The sequence below is a fragment of the Mastomys coucha genome, unplaced genomic scaffold (genome assembly GCF_008632895.1).
Source record: "Mastomys coucha isolate ucsf_1 unplaced genomic scaffold, UCSF_Mcou_1 pScaffold21, whole genome shotgun sequence".
In the NCBI taxonomy this organism is placed as follows: Eukaryota; Metazoa; Chordata; class Mammalia; order Rodentia; family Muridae; genus Mastomys; species Mastomys coucha.
In genome coordinates this window covers 141,936,800-141,958,471 of record NW_022196904.1, presented here as the reverse complement: position 1 = coordinate 141,958,471, position 21,672 = coordinate 141,936,800, and the positions used below count along the sequence as shown (strand labels likewise).

Here is a 21,672-nt window from a genome sequence, read left to right as displayed (position 1 = left end):
CTTCCCCTTTCATAATAGAGAAACCAGAAGCTGTGGAAAGGATTGGCGGGGACTTAAGACGGCCACAGTAGCTGGCCTCTTCTACCAGCTCTGCCCACTCCCACCCAATTCCAGTGAAACTTCAGAAGCAATGTAAACATTAGTCATCCTTATTGTAAAAAAGCTCGTAACAACCACATTAAAAAAGAATAGGAAGAGACCAGAAGTCTCACCTAGTACCTTCATGTAGCTCACCTTTTTTCCTTGAAGAAAGCAGTTGTTAATTCTCAGAAGCACAGAGGACATTTTGGCCAGTCAGCACTCGGGTGGGAGTTCTAATTAGTAGGCCCAGGCAGGTGCTGAGCAGCGTTTATGGAGTGGCTGGGAGCACATGGTCCATTGCAGTCTGCCAACAACACTAAACTCTATCCCTTTCGCTGTGAATTTGAGAAAATCCCCCACCCTCTCTCAGGTAAAATGAGTGTAGTCAGTAGGTCGGCCCCTCAACTCCAGGCCGGTGACAGACCCTGTGTAGAGGTGGGTGGTTTAGTGTCCTAGGGCAAAGTGACAAAGTCCCAAAGGCTAGGTGTGAAATAAATAAGGGATAATTTATTTCACATAGCCCTGGAGGTTTGAATTAAGGTCCAGGGTCAAGATGTCAGCTGCTGGGGTTCTTACAAAGGTCTGTGAGGGCACGTGTGTTCCTGTGAGGGAGCCCGTGTTTCTGTCTCCTAGCTTCTACAGGTTTGTCTCCATCTTGGGTGCTCCTTTGGCCTGTAGAAACATTACTCCTGGGCTGGGGCTGCAGCCCATGTGGTAGACTGCTTTGCTGGTATGTAGTAAGTTTTAGGCTTGATCCCAGCACTACGCATGGTGGTACACTGTCCCTCTAGCACTCAGAAAGTGGAGGTGCTGGAGGATTAAGAGTTCAAGGCCATTCTCAGTTCCATTGAGTTCAAGGTCAACTTGGGCTGCATGAGACCTTGTTTCAGAAAACAAATAGCAAAATACCACTCTAGTCTCTGCCTTCACCGTAACTTATCCTTTTCCCTAGGCACTGCGTCTGTGTGGTTTTATGAAGACACCAGTAATATTGGATTAAGACCTGACCCCCACTAAGGCCTCAAATTTAACTTGATGAACTCTACAAACACTTTATTTTTAAGGCCACATTCTGGGGTAGCTGGAGTTTAGATTCTAACATTTAATTGTAATTGTAAAACCATTACACACATACATCTACCAAAATTTAAAAGAACATGAATGGATAATTATGGCACTTCTGTGTGTTAGAATAATACCTACATTTTTTGTTAGCTTCAAAATTATTAAATTTCATTATAGCATTTGAAAATTTTTATTTTTTTAATGTGTATGAATGTTTTTCTGAATATATGTATGTGCATGTGTGGTGCTCTCTGAGGCCAGAAAAGGACACTGGATCTCCTGGAACTCGAGTTATTGATGATTCTGAGCTGTCATGAGGATGCTAGGAATCAAACCCAAGTTATCTTCAAGAACAGCAAGTTCTCTTAACCACAAAGCCATCTCCACAGCCCCTCAGTATGGCACCTGAAAAATAGTTTGTTGTTATTTTTCTCCTGGCTTCTCCCACCAGCCAGCCCCCTGCTCCCACCAATACCTGTCTTTCCACTTGCCTGTCATGTGACTTTAACCTCACACTTCTCAACCCTTCTTTCCCTTCTAATGGTCTCCTATCTAGTCTCATAGTCTTTACCCATACCACAACTTCATACACACACACACACACACACACACACACACACACACACACCATTAAAGGGCAGGCTCTCTGTATGAGAGAGCCTGGGTTGTCTCACTCAATGCTGTCTTTTCTAGTTCTCCCTGTTTTCCTGAAGATTCAGTAGCTCTGCCTTTCTCAGCGGCTGAGTAACAATCTCACTGTGTCTATACTCGGCATTTCTGTTACTCTCTCATCTGTTGATAGACATCTAGGCTGGTTCCATTTCCTGAGAAGGATGTACAGTGTCTATGTAGTGGGACAGAGCACTGGGAGCGCTGTAGTTTCATTTATAATGTTTTGAGGAGTCTCCCTACTGATTTTTACAGTGGCTATGCTAGCTAGCACTCATAGCAGCAGTGAATAAGTGTCACTTTCCACATGGGGTCTGGATTTTTAGTAGTTGGCACGGTGCAAACACTGTCCACAATGCAAACGTTTCAGTAGGAGAGAAGCCACCGGAACCATGTACAGTACATTCACACCTCCGCAGCAACATGTAGGATTCTTCACACTCAGAGGATAGATAAAGATTACAAATGGCATTTTAGGTCAGTTCTTACCATCAACAGAGTTATAAAAACATTTTCTAGGGTCTTAGATTTGCAGTATGGCTATGTAAGAACGTCCTCAGGGTGGTTACTAAGGCAGGCCCTCGGTGCCTATACTTTCTTTCACTGCCTACCATCCCTCAGGCAGAGGTTAGGTTGACAAACCTACTGAGGCTCAAACATAGAAAGCAAGGGATTTGAACCCACCTCAGCCTAGATCAAAGCCTACATGCTTCCCAAGCCGTAGAGCTGACTCTCTTCTCCCAAAGATTCCAGAATTTAAAAATTAAGTCATGGCGGGGTATGGTGTTGCATACCTTTAATTTTGGCACTCTGGAGGCAGAAGCAGGCAGATCTTTGAGTTAGAGGTTAGCCTAGGCTACAGGACGAGTTCCAGGACAGCCAGCGCTACACAGAGAATCCTTATCTTGAAAAAACAAAACTCAAGAAAACAAAACAACCAAACCAAAACAACAACAAAACAAACAAACAAACAAATGAAATCCTAAACCGGACGAGGAGGCTGGGTGAGCAGGCAGGTGGCCGTCCATATGAGGCAGACCATCACCCAAAACAGTGGGTACTGATTGCCAGAGCCTGGGGTGGCCGCTCACCCCTCTTCACAAGTTTACAAGCAGTCCTTACACTTTGACCTTGACAAATGTTCCATCAAGTGACTTCCAGCCTCGTGTGGAAGACTTATGGACTCCGTATGAAGGAGAGGTATTGACCAATGATATTCAGAGTCTATGAAAGCAACATCGTACTCTCAGAATTAAAGTTGAGATTTGATTATTTTTGCCAAGAAGCGTATGGGTTCCCTGTTGTACTATCACATTGATGAAGAAAGGTGTGGATGAGAAGGGGGCACAGCAGGAGTGGCAGGTTACTGTTCTACACAACTCTGTCTTAACCTTAAGCTAGCTAGTACATGCTAGCTAGCTTAGGTTGTTAGGCAGAGAGATGAGTCTTTGAATAGAATCTCTGTTTCCTCTATTGCTTCCTTATCCTTGAGAGAACCTATTTGTCTTTAAGATGTCATTCTTTCTCATCTTTACTGCTCCAAAGTGCCTTGTTTCAAACCCTGAGAAGTACTTTCATCTGATCACAGTCATCTGTGATTTCTACCAGGACAGGCTGGCACAGAGCTGGCTGAGAAAAAGGAATCCATAGAAGAATAAATAACCAAAGCCTCTCAGGCTGAGATTTGAAAGACCCAAGAACTGGAAAGACTTGGAGCTGTCACAGAGGCATCCGCAGCGTGACTTACAGAGTATTGTATAGGATAACCATATGGCCAGGTAGTTCAGACTATGGTTTTTGGATGCAGAGCCTCCTGCTATCTAATTCTGGACATGTTGCTTAGTAACTGTTACTTTAGAGAGGTCATTACATGATGCTGAGCCTCAACTCTCTTATTTGGAACCTTAGATTTCATGGGCCCCTAACAGAGATGAATGAGTGAATGCAATATATATGTATATGAGTATGTACATGTATATGTATATACACACATACATATGTAACACATATATGGGAGTTTGTGGTAGACATTCAGATGCTACCTCCATTCCCAAGGCCTATCTGGACCCTGAACCATAGATATATGTGGCCATTGGTGACTCCCAGACCCCAACTGTTACTGACACAAGGTGGTCATGGATCATCATTGGATTGTGCGCCCTCAGTCCTTCTCTAGCTCCTCTTTGAATCTGGCATCATTCCTGACTTCATTTAAAACCAGGTGGTGGATAAAAGGAGGACCACTGGATTATGGGATCTATGGACACAGGAGCCATGCTTATAAGCCTGGCTGCTGAGTTAGAGCTTGTTCCTGGGGCCTAGGGAACCTTGGGCTCTGGTCCAGCATGGAGAGGTCTGTTTTTCCTGCTGGGGTGGGATGAGCATGACTTCTGATGGCTTCCGGCACCCAATATCGAGGTACCCGTCTCTTAGGAGATTTCAGCTGCCTTAGAAAAGTCTTGTTGTCATCCTTAGCCCCCAACCTCCACCCCACTGCAGGGAGACTGTTCATCCCTTGACTACACTCAGGCTTTGTTTGCCTAGAAACTGCTGCCCCAGCATCCCAGGAAGGCCTCGCTGCAGCCCGACCCCCACGCCAGCCAGTGGGTGGGGACAGGCCCCAGGAGGTGATACTCAGCCCAGTAGTTTCAACCTCTGTGCCTTCCAGCCTTCACAGTTTCCTTCTTGACTTTAAACTCTAAGTCTCGTCCAGCATGCCAGCCCATCCTACCTCCCGGCCTCTGCTCATGGCATCTCCTAAAGCTTCTACCTGGTCGTATGTGTGGAAGGCAGCTGCTTATGTCAGAAAGAATGAATCTGCAGAGCAAGCTTGGACCCAATCCTCTCTCAGTTCTCTCCAAGCCATGTGACCATGGGTTGAAAACATAATTTCTCTGGGTCTTTTAGTAATTGAAATGGATGAGGGTTTTTTTTCCCCCTTTGAGGTTTAGGTATGCGTATGGGTGTTTTGCCTGCATGTATATCTGTATACTACGTGTGTGCAGTGCCCGTGGAGGCCAAAAGAGGGTCTCAGAGCCCCAGGAACTAGAGTTACAAGTAGTTGTTAGCTGTCACGGGGGTGCCAGGAATTGAACCAGGGTCCTTTAGAGGATCAGTCAGCTCTTCTCAGCAGCCATCTCTCTAGCCCCTGAGATGGGTTTCATAACATTTTGTCATATGATGTTATGCATTTCAACCAGAAGGCACAGAGGAAGTTCTTGATACGTGTGAATATGCTTCATCAGACCAGCAAGAAAGCACCTTCCCAAAGGGTCATTAACCTGAATGTCACTGGCCTCTATAACCACTGATTTGGTAACTTCCTTAGCTCACACAAGCACGGCGGTGACACTTGTAACGTTAACTAAGAAGGCTGAGGTGGGAGGGTCATTAAGTGCAAGGCCTACCTGGCCACACAGCAAAGTTTCAGGCCAGTCTAAATAAAATAAAACACAGCACCAAAAGAACAATGGGCTGGGGATGCGGTGCCAGGCAGAACACTTATGCACCTAGCATATGCCAGACCCTGGCTGTAACTCTCAATACTGAGAAAACAAAACCAAGATCTTCCTAGATTGGCTGGCTGCCCTGCCTCAGTGGAGCAGTCGTCACCATCACCCTCCTTTGCCTTTCTGAGGTTTGTTCACTTCTCTGTCACCATCTACATCCTGTGGATAGGATTCTTTTTTGTGGGGGGGAGTTGGTTTTTTAAGACAGGGTTTCTCTGTGTAACCCTGGCTGTCCTGGAACTCACTCTGTAGACCAGGCTGGACTCGAACTCAGAAATCCGCCTGCCTCTGCCTCCCAAGTGCTGGGATTAAAGGCGTGCGCCACCACCACCCGTGGATAGGATTCTTAACACTTCCACCTTCAAGCTGGGTGGTAGCCAGAAGGTAAGGCAAGGTCCTACACCCCCAGTTCCTTACAGAAGAGCAGCTGGTCTGGGTATGGCTCAGGAAACACTAGTCCACTCACTAGGGCGTGAGTGACCCTGAGGTGACTGAGTGACAGAGTCCAGGATAGTCTCCATCTGGGCTCAGATCCTTGCTCTGCATCTTAGGAGCTCTATCGATCCAGAGAGTTCCTTCATCTCTCGAATCCTATCTTTTTACCATACCTCTGAGCACTGTTACAGAGACTGAGACCCATAGTTTTTCAATCAAAGAAGGACAAGAAGACAGTTGGCAGGACACATCACCATGAGCTGAGTGACTTTCGAAGGCCCTACACAATGTGTTCATTAATTCCTTTTATATTTATCACTAAAACTGAATATAGTAAGTGTTACAGAATTTAGAAAGTACAGAACCATGCCAATAACGCTACCTTCAAAGGTAGTTCTTGTTTAATTATTTAATATGCATGCCGTAGCTTCTGTGTAGCAGTAAGAGGACAGTTTTTGAGAGTCTGTTCCCTCTATCCATCATGTGAGTTCTGAAGCTAGACCTGAGGTCTGCCCACCAAGCTTGGCAGCAAGCCCCTTTCCACTGAGTTATCTTGATGAGCCTCAAAGATGGATCTTGTTATTACCCTATTACAAATTCTTCAAGAATTGTGAAAAATATCATAAACACCCAAGTGTATACTATAAATGTTTTAACAAGCCAAAGTCATGCTTACCCTTCAAATTTAAGCAGTTTTCATTTTGCCATATTTGCTCAGATCTTATAAGAAAATTATTAATTAGAATGAAAATAACAGATATTAACAAAAGCATTCCTTGTCTTCTGCCACCCAGGGTACCCACCCTCCGGAACCAGCATGGTATATGCATCTTTTCGTCTATATTTTTCTATTTTTATTACACAAAACTTCATCAACGCACCAAGGGCAGTGTCAAATGTGAGCTGAGCTGTATGTAGATGGTATTCTTCCATCTAAGTACTGAGCAGGCCGCACCCTGCTTAGCTTGTGTGATCAGATAAGGTCACGAGTGTATAGCTGTCTTGGCCACTTTGTGGGTTCTTCTTTCTTCCACCCTTCTCTACCCTTTTTTCTTCCACTCTTTCAACCCCCTAACACTAGATAAGAAAGAGGAAAGGATAGAGAGGAAAGGAAAGAGATCCTTGAATAAAGCCAAGGGTCGGAAAGGGGCTGACATTATATAGTTAGACTACTTCCTGCTGATAAGGGGCATAGAGTTCCTTGGGGCAAGTTTGATCTTTGCTGTCAGGATATCTAATTTCTTCTTATTGTTTCTTCTTTGCACACGACTACTTAACAAACCACAACCAATAAGAAAAACCAACAACCAACCAACCAATCAACCAACCAACAATTTACCTGCCTCTCAGGGCCCTAGAATTTATTTAGCCTCTGAAAAGTCCCTAAAATTCCAAACGTCACACAATCGCAGAAACTATCTGCAGCTGGCAAAATCATGCCTCTGCTAGAGCATGAGGCAGATTTCATACAGTCTGAAGCAGCCCCATATTCCACACCTGGAATTAAAATGAAAACATATTCTTATAATAGTTCTGTATTTTTCAAAGAAACCAAAACTAGAGGGCTCAGTGGTTAATAGCACCGACTGCTCTTCCAGAGGTCCTGAGTTCAATTCCCAGCAACCACATGGTGTATCACAACCATCTGTAATGGGATCCAACGCCCTCTTCTGAAGTGTCTGAAGATATACATAAAATAAATAAATCTTCAAAAATAAAATAAATAAATAAATAAATAAACTGGGTAACAGGTTCACATTTTTTTTTTAAAAGAGTGCACAGGGATAGACAGTATATATGATGTGTGATGGGACACAGTAGAACACAGTAGAACTTTCACCCTGTGTTCTGAGATGTGCCAGTGACCTACTTCTGTATACAACACACTACAACTAAACACAACAGGGAGGCTGTTATATTGCTTTTCACTTTCTTCTGTTAACAGTGACCATCCCTTGCATACATCAGTGTGGAAACACCCCACAGGGTTTTTTCCCCTAGGATACACACATGAAGGTATGATTTCCAACATCTTGAGTTTTATCAGACTCATCAGCAGCCCCTTTCTGTGCTATTTCTATGTTACATATAAGGACATTCTGTATACTTAGGGTGCAATCTGTCTTCCCCACCCACCAGACATATCTGCACATATGCCTCTATCACGTCGGGCACTCACAGAGTCAGAACCTTGAGTGGGTTCTTCTTGTGATCATGCGTTAGTCCTGTGAGGAAACAGCATGGGAGGAGAATTGTTGAGGTCACTCCACTGGAAAGGAAAACTGAGTATGTTAAAATAAATGCTGTTTTGTGAGACAAGGCCTCATGTACCCCAAGCTGGTCTCTAACTCACGATGTAGCGGAGGATGACTTTGAGCTTGCCATCCTCTCCCCCCTCCCCACTGAGTGTACAGGTGTGCAACATCACATCTGTTTGTGCGATGGCAGAGATGGGACCCAGGGTCTCATGAATGCCAGGCAGGGACTCTCCCAACTGAGCTACTGTCAGGTCCAAAAGAAACTGGGGACGATGGCTAACTCTAGTACCACATACCGCATACCACAGTGCAGCTGGCCTCTAGGCTCTCTCAGCCCTGCAAGTGTCTGTTAGAGAATCCCTGCTGGCGCCCAGCCTCCTCTCAGCTCTTCTCACCCTGCCCCCTACCCTAAGTGTCTCCTGCTCACCGACTTCTCAATTCCTTTGTCACCCAGCTATAGTGGCCATGTGTTCTCCTGGCTCCTGGTCCTCTCTTAACCCTCTTTCCTTTTTGCTCTCTCTTCTCTTCCTCTCTCACTCTCCCCCATACCATGCCTCTGTCTCTCCTCTCATGGCCTGGTACAGTCTACTGGACATGTTTAGTCTAATACTGTCTGGGCTCTTCCAGATGCCTCTGGCTGTACTCTTCCTCATACCTACACTAAGAACTTTCCCCTCAACCCAATACCTTGGAGTGGTCATGTCCTCGCTTTGTACAGCTACATCTCTAGCCCCAAGGCTGAGTTTCGAATCCTCTCATGTTCAATTCCAATCTGACATGCCTTCTGCTTTGTAACATCTGCTAGAACAGATGGTTTTCCTCAACTAGATACCAAGACTCTGTCTAAGATTTCCCAGGGAGTGAGATGCTAGGAAGAGACCTGGACTTTTCTCCAGACTCTGTCATCTCCATCCTTAGTGGAAGAGCAAAGGTGTGAGACAAAGGAGAAGCCAGTGTTGCTGGCTGCTGGGCTTTCTTGGAGGCAAAGCCCCCCTCCTGCTCCGTGGGAATTTTATTTCAAGTGTTCTTTATTCTCTGTGAAGTAGCGTCTCATCTTACAGTCTGGTAGCTGCAGAGTAGGTGCAAGCTGAGCAGGTTTGGAGGCCAAGAAGGGAGTCTTTTCATATAAAGAAACTCTCGTTACTATGGCAACCGGAGCCCACAGCTCCTCTTCAGGAACAGAGGAGGCCATGTTTGCAGAGTCAGGGAAACCAGCAGCTAAGTTGGGCAAGAGTGGCAGCTCTGATATGATTAAGGGGAAAGATGGGGAGGTGGGGAGGAGAGCATGTGGCCTTGGAGAGAGTGGGATTGTTCCTGTGCAGAGGCAAAGGCTGAGAGAGAGGCTTCAAAAACACGTGGCGTCAAGGATGGAATATAGAATTAATCACCCTCTGCACTCTCAAATCCACTTGGGGTTGAACTAGAGAAGTGAGATCGGAGCCTGGGGTGAAGGGTAATAACAGTGGCAGCCACGTCTCAGGTCCTCAATATTTCACATATGTCACCCTCCAAAGCAAGTCCATGTGCACTGCATATTGTGCCCGGTGCCAGGTTATAGCTAGCCAGGCTTACTGACCTTGCCAGGTCTTGTAGCTGGTAATTGTCAGTGATGGTTTAAATCACTGTTTGTCTCTCCCTAAGTTCCTCTTCTAAATCATGGAAAAAAAAGAATGTCCTGAGAGCAGAGGCAGTGACAAGGGTGAATTGCTGCTTCGGAAACGTCACACTGCTTCTACTTTCTATATCATTCCATTTCCGCTCAACTCCTTCACACCCGCCCCAGCTCCCAGCATGAAGCTGAGTTCAGCAAATGTTAATGGGTTCATTGTCCACATTGGCAAGCAGACAGCAGGCTGGTTTCTCTGCACTGAGAAGAACTTGGCTCACACATTCTCACTGTCTTCGGTTGGGGCAGGGGACACCCAAAGCCTGTTGGACTGTAAGACCCTACGGTAGAGGTTCTGAACTGCCCTTTTCATCTCCCTGGACTCATTGGCAGAGAGAGAAGAGGAAAATTACACTTTAGGGAAGCATGAAAGATGCCAAGCAGGTGAATGAACATCTTCTGCTGTGGGTTATGGTGATAGCAATGCTTTTAAAGGCCGTGTTCTTGGGCTAGAGAGGTGAATTGGCTGGTAAGAGCACTGTTGCTCAGGCATGAGGACCTGAGTTCAAGCCCCAGTACCCATGTAAAAAGCCAGGCATGGTCCCACACCTGTAACCCTAGCATTGCAGCGATTAGAGGAAGACAGGAGCATCCCTGGGGCTTGTTGGTCTTCAGTCAAGCTATGGGTTCAGCAAAAGACCCTGTCTCATGAGAGTAGGGCAAAGAGTGATAGATGAGGATATCAGCATCCTTCATTTGCCTCTGCACAATAAGGTATGTGCATACACCTCACATGTGTATTCATATCACACACACACACACACACACACACACACACACACACACACACACACACCACTGAGGTACTGAAGTTCTCTGAGGTTGGAAGCCTTGAGTCTCTGACACTCGCATCTCTGTCAACCAAGTACACAGATTCTTCTTTGCATCCCCAGGTCCTTCCTCCTAGGCAGCATGGGTGGAATGGAAAATGTAAGGCTTGTGAAGCAAAATAAAATCATACTGTAACTCCAAACTAATGATGCTAACTTGGCCAAACAGATAAAGTTAATTTAATAATGTTTTATTATCTAAAATATTTTCATTTCTTAGTGAGTCCCCTCTATACCATGTTTTTCTCATTAAATTGTTAGAATACAGTTTGGACTTCACATTTAAAGCACATCTAAACTTAGACATTAATGTTTTGAAATAAACAATCTGCACTGGGTGTGGTAACCACACATAGCGGGGATCCCGGCACTCAGGAGGCTAAGGTAAGAAAATGGCTGTGGGTTTGAGTGCTAGTGTGAGCTACAAAGTAAATACCAGAAGAGCCGGCTGTCTCAAAAAGAAGAATAGAGAAAGGGAGATTGACATACTCAAGGTGTTCCAAGTATTTTTAAAAAGCTCTCCAAGCCCAGGGAGATGGTTCAGGAGGTAAAGACGATTGCTGAGCAAGCCTGGTTAGATGGATTAGATCCCCAGCATTCACAATCCACTTACGGGAGCAGAGAGAATCAACTCCACAAAGTTGTCCTCTGACCTCTACGCATGCATTGGCATGAGCTCCCGCCGCACACAATAACAATGATGATGATGGTGGTGGTGGTGGTAGTGGTGATGATGATGGTGATGATGACTTATTCTTTTAAAAAATTCTCCAATGGTTGAACTGAACTTAAAATTAAATAGAGATACATCAAGTTAAATAAAATGAAGCTTTCTACTCCTCAGCTGCATAATCCACATCCCAGGCACTGTGCGTGCCCAACTGTCCTGGGGGCCAAAGTACATGCAGCTTTCCCTCCAAGCTAGATAGGACAATCTTCTAAACATAGGTCCAAACAAAGGAATAAAACATAGATCTATGTACTTGGCCTTTGGGCTGTGAGCACTCCACACATAGTGACAGTGACCCAGCCTTTGCAGCCGGATACCAAGTATGTAAAGAAGCTGTCCTGTCTATACCTGGGTTCAGCCAGTGGCTTCAAGGGCTAGATTTCTCAGGTTCAAATCTTGCCCTCATCACTTGCCCTCATCTTGCCCAGCTGTAACGAGGTCCCTAGACCATTTGCTGAAACTTACTGTGTCTGTTTACTTGATGGTGACACAGGCCTGACAAGGAAGCTCATTCACGGGAACTCTTTGGAGGTGTCTCGACCATCTTCCATGTAAAACAGATGGAGGACAGCTATGTCTATAAGACACATAGTAATGGCCAGTAGTTGATCTCTCTCATTTTAATCTAACTATCAAAGAAGGCAAGGGGTGTGAAAGATTGAAATAGCCACCTACTCATTATACCAGTGAGAAAACAGGGGGCCATACAGTACGGTAATGACAAGAACCAACCGAGATCCCCATCTGCCAATGCTTAGCCTGGTGGTCACTACGGTGCCTCCCTCTAGAGAATACTGACATTTTCAGGGAAAATGCCCAGATCTTACGATCATATGAGCTGTTTCTTCCCAGGAGGGATTTGGCTTTGGCTAAACTGGCCATATGGTTTGCTCTAGCTTTATTTACAGGGTCACATGAGCAGAATGCCCGGAGAGCCAGCACAGAAACTCATTTTACCGGTGTTGTGGGCAGCCACCTGGTGCACTTATTGGAAGATGTATGAGTGAGTGGGCGATTTCATTTTTATTTTGATGGAGAATATATGGACATTTAAAAAGAACTCAAAGCAAGCAGAGAGAGAGAACCTCAGCATGGGAGAATGTGTTTTGTTTTTCTGATGAGCTTTCCTCACTGGCAAAGACTGACCTCCATCTTTTTCTATCCGCTTAGCATCCCTTTTTGGGTGAGGTTCTGCCCAGTGAATGTGACCAGCAAAAACGATACTGCCCATGCGTAGCTTACAGAGCAGGGCTGTGCGGGCCGGGCTTTCTGTTGCTGTGCCACGTACATTTGAAAATGAACTAGGGTTGAGAGATTGATTTGGGCTTACAGTTTCAGGGGTGTCAGTCTATCACTTCAGGGAGCACATGGCAGGGCAGAGCCATTTACCACATGGTAAGCAGGGAGGAGAGGGGGGAGAGGGAGAGGGAGAGAGAGAGAGAGAGAGAGAAGAAGGGAGGGGAGGAGGGGAAGCAGGGAGGAGGAAGAGAGAGAGGGAGGAGGAAGAGGGAGCACAGTTGCTCCCATTGGCTTGCTCTTCTTTTCCATTTTATTCTATGCAGGTTTTCAGCTTCTCAGCCTATGGGATAATGCCACCCACATTCAGGATGGATCCCTTCCCTTAGTGAATTCACTTGGGAAACGTCATCAGACATACCTAAATAAAAACTGCCATTTATTTTTATTTTATGTATATGAATACACTGTAGCTTTACAGATGGTTGTGAGCCTTCATGTGGTTGCTGAGAATTGAATTTAGGACCTCTGCCTGCTCTGGTCAGCTCTGCTAGCTCTGGTTGATCCCACTCTCTGCGGCCCTGTTCACTCTGGCCCAAAGATTCATTTGTCATTATTAATAAGTAAACTGTAGCTGTCTTCAGACACACCAGAATAGGGAATCAGATTCTATTACAGATGGTTGTGAGCCACCATGTGGTTGCTGGGATTTGAACTCAGGACCTCTGGAAGAGCACTCAGTGCTCTTAACCACTGAGCCCCAAACATCATTTCAGCCCCAAAATGGCTATTTTTAATTACATTTTTATTTATTTTGTGTGAGTGTGGTTGGGATACTGAGAAGACGACTTGCAGGCATCTGGTCTCTCCTGTCATATGGGCCCCAGGTACCAAACTCAGGTTGTCAGCCTTGGACGCCAGCACCTTTAGCCATTTTACTAATTTTCTAGATGACTATCTGGTGTCAACATTAGCCATCACAGGGACAGATGCCATTATCAGCTGGTGACCAAAATAACTATGTCATTCTCTTGACTCCATTCACAAAGAAAAGCCTCCAGCCACCATGAGAGAACACTGCAGAAGACCGAACTTGAACCGTTCAGGGTCTCTGGAAGACCCTCACAAGCTAGAACCCTGCCAGGGGCAAGCAAGGGCTGGAGGGAAGTGCAGAAGTCTGTAAACCGGCCTTCAGCCATTTGCTGTCCTATTACAAACCTCCACCCTAGCATTAAAAACCCTCTGTAAATAGTTTATGGCAAATATTTTTAATGTGCTGTGTGTTTCTAGCCAGCCCCCCAATGGCTTTCAGAGAACTCAGCTGTCCCTGGGGGTTTTTGGGGGTGAGGGTGGGAGTGGGGTGGGGAGAGAGCGTGGATTTTTGTGTGCTTTGGTTTTCATATGATGGAAACAAGCAGCTTTTATCTGCAATGACAACTCATATGGGAGCGCTTTGTCCCCACTTCAGGCCCCGGGTGACTCAGGGTCATATTGATTCATCTTTACCACAAGCCTATAACATGGTGAGACTTATTTAAGTTTGTAAAGGGGTCACCTGAGGCTCAGAGAGGGTCGGTGACCTGTCCCAGTAGCTGGAAGGACACTCCAACCCCTAGTCCCAAGTATGGACTCTGATTTCCATGGAGAATCGCATCCAGGAGTCTCCTACCCTTTCTTTTCTCCTCTACCCCTTCCCTTCCCTTCAACCCAACAAAAGGCCTTGCGCAATCCAGGCTTGCCCTGGCTCTGAGCTCCCACCCCAGCCCCCAAGGCTACTTCTGCAGGTTAAGTGCCCCAAGCAGAAGTACAGCTGGTTTGGCTGGCTGCTGCCGTGGGTGCTTGCAAGCACTTCCCAGTATTTCTAACCATGTTTCTAGCAGTGACCCATGCCACACTTCCCACAAGGTTCTTTCTGTAAATCCCATCTCATTTCCCAGCCTTCCCTTCCAACTCTCACGCTGCCTCCTCCCAACACTAAGCCTTCATCCATCTTGCGTTCAACTTCACTACACACTCGTGATTTTCTCAGCATGTCAGATGGAGCCAGTGACCATAGGTGCCTTGGACTATAGCAGGCACCTAACTGACACATACAGCTGTTTACTCGGGGAGGAGACCCAAGAGTCCCCTTACTGAACTTGCTTCAATGTTGGGACGGCCAGTGGGGTCTCAGCTTCTCTTTTAACGTCCAGACTCTTCACCACTGCCCCTCCAACATCTTTCCCCTGAGATGCCTACAGGAACCCATGAGCCTCGATGACACAAGATAAACCAGGATCCTGATTCCTCAGATTCTTCTGTGGGCTTTGCTGTTGTTTTGAGACTGGCTTTGACTATGTAGCCAAGGGTGATCCTGAACTTGAAATCCTCCAGCCTCTAACTCTGACGTGCTGGAATTACAGATGTGTACCACTGCACCTGGGTTCTTCTGCAAGTTTGCTTTGATTTTATTTTACTTCCTGAGGAAGGGTTCTGCTCTGTAGCATCTGCTGACTTGACATTCTCCATTTTCCCTCTCGGCCTCTTGGGTGCTGGGATCATGGGCTTATGCTGCTCCTGCCTTCCTTTGGACTTTGTCCCTCCTGTGTTCAGAGTCCCCTTGGTGGCCCCTTCCTCTGGAACCTTCTCCTCAGAGGCTCCGCCTATCCCATCGAGACTTCTTGGACTTCAGATTGGGACTGGAGTGCAAAGCCAGCCTCACTGCTGGCCGGGGCTGCTCTCTCCAGTTCTTCCATTCCAGCCCTTCCCCTTCTTGGCCTACTGCTTCTCAGCATGGAAAGCACAGCCCAAGGTCCTGTTCAGGAGAATGAAGGACAAGGATGCCCTTCAACTTCTGATCCTCCTGCCTCCACTCCCCAAGTGCTGGGGTTATTATACACATGTGCCAGTGTGCTCAGTTTTATGTGGTATAGAGGATGGAACCCAGGACAAGTTAGGAGCTCACTCTACTAAATGGGCCACCTCCCCAACACCAGTGACTTTCTTAATGTTAATATGCTTATTGGAACACCTGCCATCTGTTTCACTCAGGCAGTCTAAAGGTGTTTTGCATTTCTGTGTTCTCTCATTGTTCTTTTGTTTTGTTTTGTTTTTTTGTTTTTTGTTTTTTGAGACAGGGTTTCTCTGTGTAGCCTTGGCTATCCTGGAACTCACTCTGTAGACCAGGTCGGCCTTGAACTCAGAAATCTGCCTGCCTCTGCCTCCCAAGTGCTGGGATTAAAGGCATGCGCCACCACTGCCCGGCTCTCATTGTTCTTGTAGGCACCTTTTACATGCATATATTAAAAGTATGGCCATGTGACCAAGCCCTCCTGCACGGCTTTCTTCTCTGCTTTCTTCTCACTTTTCTACTTACTACACATGAACATCCCTTGAATCAACGTGGCTCTGTTTCTTTCTTTCTTTCTTTTTTTTTTTTTTGAGACAGGGTTTCTCTGTATAGCCCTCCTGGCTGTCCTGGAACTCACCCTGTAGACCAGGCTGGCCTTGAACTCAGAAATCTGCCTGTCTCTGCCTCCCAAGTGCTGGGATTAAAGGTGTGCACCACCACTGCCCAGCTTTTTTTTTTTTTAAGATTTATTTATTATTATACATAAGTACACTGTAGCTGTCTTCAGACGATCCAGAAGAGGGTGTCAGATCTCATTACAGATGATTGTGAGCCACCATGTGGTTGCTGGAATTTGAACTCAGGACCTTTGGAAGAGCCTTCTTACCCACTGAGCCATCTTGCCAGCCCCCTCTGTTTCTCTTTCCTTCCTTTTCTTCTCCTTCCCCGACCCCAGAACATGCTGCACTGACCAGGTTGGCCCCAAACTCAGAGATCCACCTGCCTCTGCCTCCAGGGTGCTTAGATTAAAGCTGTGTGCCTCTATCTGCTCTCTCCCCCCCCCTTTTTTTTTTAAATGGGCTGCTTCTGCACCCAATGCCATGCTATAAGCACATGGGACTTTTGTAAGCACATTTCCCACAGACAGACATTTTGACTCTTGTTAGTGTTGTTCTGTTCTATAAAAATGCACTGAACATTGTTTCCTTTTTTTGAAGTTACATTTATTTGTTTGCATTTATGTGTTTGTGCCATGACATGCACATGAGGTCAGAGGTCAACCCATTGGGGTTGGTGCTCTCCTTCCACCGTGTGAGCCCTGGGAACTGATCTCAGGTCGTCAGACTTGACAGCAAGGGTCTCTATCTGCTGAGCTGTCTCTCCCGTCCAGCCCTGCTCTCTTTCTAGGTCCAGGCATCTTAATGGCACAAAGCAGATTCACGGAGGAGGCAAATGTTTGTTTGTTTGTTTTTGAGACAGGGTTTCTCTGTATTCCCTGACTGTCCTGGAACTCACTCTATAGTCTAGGCTGGCCTTGAGTTCAGAAATCCGCCTGCCTCTGCCTCTCAAGTGCTGGGATTAAAGGCATGCGCCACCTCTGCTTGGGTTGTTTGTTTGTTTTTCAAAATATACTTTATTGAAGAAAAAAAAGTAGCCCAATTTGAAATGGGATCTGTGGGACTGGGCAAAGTGTTGGTGACACAGAGGGAACACTTGTCCTGTCCATGGTGGGAGGAGAGCTCTAGGTAGCACAGAAATTCAAGATCACAAAAATCAGGTTCTTTTTTGCATCCAGTGACGGGACAATGACTGTAAAACAACACCCACAGTTCTCAAGTGCAGCCAATCTCAATAAACTGGGGATGATTTTTTTAGGAGGGAGAGGGGCAGGGAACTGGCAGCTTTCACTTCGAGCTTCTAGTCCATCAGCCAACTAACAAACACTGTGCTGAGCATCCTGGAAGACCCACCTGGGATCTGTCCTCTAGGACTTTCTAATCTAGGGAAAATAGTATGCACCTTTACACATAAGAAAGTGGTTGTCCATACCAAGAGAAAGAGATGATACCAAAGTGAGCTGGTGTGGGGTCCAAGCCCCGACATGGTTTTACACACACACACACACACACACACACACACACACACACACACACACACGCGTGCGCGCGCACGCGCGCTTGGACATATGGCCAGATGGATACAGTCTCAACCACATGCAGACACAGCTCCCCACCCCAGCCACCAACCCAACCCTCCCTTTCTGCTCTCTCTCTCCCTGCATATGCAGAAACATCAGAAGCCACACTGGAGCGCTGGGCTCGTTGCTGTGGGAACCAGAATTCTGTAAAATTATGCAATCTTCACTCATGCACATCTGAATTCTCGCTCTGAGTGTTATGGTCACTGTGGAGTTTGTGCTCTGAATTCTGAGTTATTGCTCCATCTAGATCAAGCTGGGCAGCAAAGAAGGAAGTTGATGAAGACTTGCAACTAAAGGCCTGAATTCTTCCTGTCAGGGTCATGGAGCCGCCTAGAGAGGGAGGGCTGTGTCTACAAGGGTGATGCCCTGGGACGTCCCTGGACCCTAGACAGGAGAGTGATCAGGGAGACCCAGAGGGAGACAGCTGAGGAGAAGCTTATACTTTGAGAGAGGCTATGGCATTCAGATAAGGGACAGTCTGCTCAAGGGATCTCGCAGGGATGGAGCCAGGGGGACACGCTTCTCCTCTCCTTCCTCCCTGACAGCTCTGTTGTAGCTCCCGTAGCCTGGATCCCACAGAAATCCAAAGCCCTAGGCAGATGCTGGGGTCAGCCTCCTGGGACAGAGTGGACAGTCATGGCTCTGAAGGGACAAACGCACCCTATGTGGCACCAGCAATGGATTTTTATCACCTGGGTTTCCCTCTCTGATCTGTAAGGTGGGACTGCTAACAATATGCCAGCACTGTGCTGCTGAGAGTAAACAGATCATAGTATGCGAAGACTGGAACAGGTCTTAAGAGAAAACTAGTTCCTCGGTGTCTGAAAGCACTTTGGAGCTCAGCAGTTCCCACACAGTTTGAGAATTTTCTCCATCCTGAGGGGAGCAAAGGAACCAAGGCTGAGGACCCCATTTTCCCATAAGCCTCAGCAGGCCCCTGTCATTAGAGCATTTCCGTGGCCCCCAGGCTGGAACTCCCTTACTCACCCTGGCGGCTGCTGGTTCGTTTCAGGTCTCCCATCTCCAGCCCCCTCCGGCCAGCACAGAAACGGCAGCACCCCGAATATGCCCTTGGACCTAGGTAAGTGAACCACATTCCAGGCACTACAGTCAACTTTCTGGGACCAAGCAAACTGGGTCTGGGATAACAAGGACAGTGGAATTTCAGGTGCCAAAGAAGTCCTCTACTCTGGAGATCACTTCTTCCTCCTGGTCCAGGGATGCAGGTCATACCAATAGGCTCTCCTTGAGGCATGAGAACTCCTGTATTTGAGAGTCTCATGTACACCCAAGATACCTAAGGGACCTGTGCAGAGGAAGTTAGAGTTTGTGGTGGGGTCATGAGCACTGCCAGCCCAAGTCTTCCATTTGCTCTCCATGTGTTTATTGAGGTCCTACTCTGTGCACTGCTGTGAGGGAGAAGTGGGGTGCATACTAGGGATCAGAATCAGACAGGTCATTCCTATAGAAAGGCAATTGGGACCTAAGAAAGGTTCCTATAAGGAAGGTCACCCCCAACCACTGCAACTGCAGGTCTTGTCGCTATCGTGCCTTCTAGGACAGTACCTTTAGTGCAGCCAGAACCTTGCTTTTCTGTTAAAAAAAGGTTCCGATGGAGACACGGGCACCAGTGAGAGCATTGTGGGACCCAGCTTCTGATCTAAGCCTCCCTAAACTCCAGAGCCATTCCTGAGCCTCACGTTTTCTCTCAACTGAAGGCTAGAGTCAGGCCTTGAAGTTCTCCTGTCCTTCCATGAGGCACTACCCTATCGGTAGGCAGGAAGGCCAGAGAGAGTGTTGGCCAAAGTCATGAAACAGGATGGAAGGAATCATCCTACCCTGGTTGGGGAACAAAGATCTGATGAAGTCTCAGCTCGCTTTTGATCCTTCCAGAGGAGCAGCTGGGGATTCGCCTGGTGAACGGGAGCAGTCGCTGCAGCGGATCTGTGGAGGTTCTACTAGAGTCCTGGGAGCCTGCGTGTGCGGCATACTGGAACTTGGTTGCTACCGAGGCTGTGTGCAACGCGTTGGACTGTGGGGATTCGGGAAACGTTACCTACCTGATGCCACCCATCTCTGAGCTTCCCCCCGGAGCCACTTCTGGGAACACTAGCAGCGCCGGAAATACGACTTGGGCGAGAGCATCAACTGTGAGATGCAGAGGAGCAAACTGGCAGCTCTGCAAGGTGGAGAGCCAGGAGTGCAGCAGCGACAGGCAGCTGGTGTGGGTCACCTGTGCAGGTACACATGCCTGCTCCCTCCTACCCCTACACCTCAGGTTTTAAACATTGCAGCCAAACCTTGGTCTCCAGACTTCCACCCCACCAGCCTCCCAAGTCATGCAAACTCAAGTGTTCCACGCTGTGGCCCTCATAGAATTACGTCATTTTCAGATCTGAGTGTGGCTTCCGAATATGGCCTGCAGACTCCTCCCCTGCTAGATCTCCAGAGCATCCACTTAGTCTCCTTTAGTCCTCTATCCTAACCCAGTCTTTGCGTATTCTCATGTCCAGCCTTTACTCCAGGTAGATAGTTCCCCACATTCTGAGGCTGCCTTTGGCTAAGGTTTAGTGGCCAAGACCTTCACTCAAGGCCACACCCACTTGGTCTTTAGTCCTTCCTCCTGTATTTCAAGTCCCTCCCACCTTATCTCAAAGCCACGCCCGCCGACTGGATTCTCAGTTTGGAAGGGACTCCAAAGCAGTCCAGGTTACAGCCACTTCCACAGAGTCCAATGCTCCACTATCCCTGTCCCCACCGCTAACCATCTACATCCCTCCCACCCCAGAGAACCAGGCTGTGCGGTTAGTGGATGGTGACAGCCGCTGTGCTGGCCGCGTGGAGATGCTGGAGCATGGTGAATGGGGAACAGTGTGCGATGACACGTGGGACCTGGACGATGCCCACGTAGTGTGTAAGCAACTGAAGTGCGGCTGGGCAGTGAAGGCACTGGCCGGCTTGCACTTCACCCCAGGCCAAGGACCTATCCACCGTGACCAGGTGAACTGCTCTGGGACCGAGGCCTACCTGTGGGACTGCCCTGGGCAGCCTGGAGACCAGTACTGCGGTCACAAGGAGGATGCAGGAGTGGTGTGCTCAGGTCAGTGAGCTTGGAGGGCAGGATGTGTTTACTAGGGGTTCTGTTTGGCCTGGCTTCTTACGTATATACACAAAAATGGCTAGTGTTAGTGATGGTAACAACCCCCAAGATGCAGCTGTTTCTTCCCGTCTACAGCCCATGCTTTGAGCAGCCAGGGTCTAGAGAGGGCCAGAGCAGTTGGGGTGGACAAAGGGGTCACAGATGCAAAAGAGAAAACACATAGGACTGTCTGAGTTCTTCTCTGCATAGATGTTCTAGGTTGGCAGGATTTGGGCCTAAAACATTTAGCTTGACTCCATCACCTGCCCACAGAGCACCAGTCCTGGCGCCTGACTGGAGGCGTTGACTCCTGCGAAGGGCAAGTGGAGGTGTACTTCCGGGGTGTCTGGAGCACTGTGTGTGACAGCGAGTGGTACCCATCTGAGGCCAAAGTGCTCTGTCGGTCCTTGGGCTGTGGATCGGAAGTGGATCGGCCCAGGGGGCTGCCACACTCCCTGGAAGGTAGAATGTACTACTCCTGTGAAGGAGAGGAGCTCAACCTCAGCGCCTGTTCCTGGCGGTTCAACAACTCCAACTTGTGCAGCCAGTCGCTGGCAGCTAGAGTTGTCTGCTCAGGTATATCTTCCCCAGCCACGCCCCCCCACCATTACCGCTAGATTTAGTCCTCAAATTTTGTTTCTGCTTACAGCTGGCATATACTGGCCCAAGAAAGACCATTGCCCTCACTATGCATAGGTAGACATTAATTAGGATTTTTTTTTTTTCTGCAACATGGTCAGCTTAGACCCAAATTCATGGGCTAAGTATTTATTAGGAAGCCATTATCATGTGCTAAGTAATTGGTCCCTGCTTATTGGAATTGGTTCAATAGATGAAGCCAACTGTTATCCCAAAGGTGGTGATTGCAGGCGGGAGGTGGGCAGGGGGATCAGATTAGGAAACATGGATAGTTATAACATGCGAGACAACATCTGGAGCTATAAATCACATGCCAAGCACTGCCAAGCTCTCGGTAGCTTGTCTCAGCTTAGTCCTATACCCACTGTAGGAGGTGGCTTCCACT

At 47.4% G+C, this 21,672-nt stretch overlaps 1 protein-coding gene across 5 annotated transcripts in view; it reads left to right on the top strand.

Annotated features, from left to right (window-relative positions):
* Cd6 (CD6 molecule) overlaps positions 1–21,672 on the top strand; it is a 40,805-nt gene that overhangs the window by 10,944 nt on the left and 8,189 nt on the right. For all 5 annotated transcript variants that reach the window (XM_031389723.1, XM_031389722.1, XM_031389720.1 and 2 more), the window contains exons 2-5: positions 18,522–18,590; positions 19,403–19,750; positions 20,298–20,609; positions 20,922–21,224. In XM_031389723.1, the coding sequence (XP_031245583.1) occupies positions 18,522–18,590; positions 19,403–19,750; positions 20,298–20,609; positions 20,922–21,224 (1,032 nt within the window). The remainder of the gene's footprint in view (positions 1–18,521; positions 18,591–19,402; positions 19,751–20,297; positions 20,610–20,921; positions 21,225–21,672) is intronic.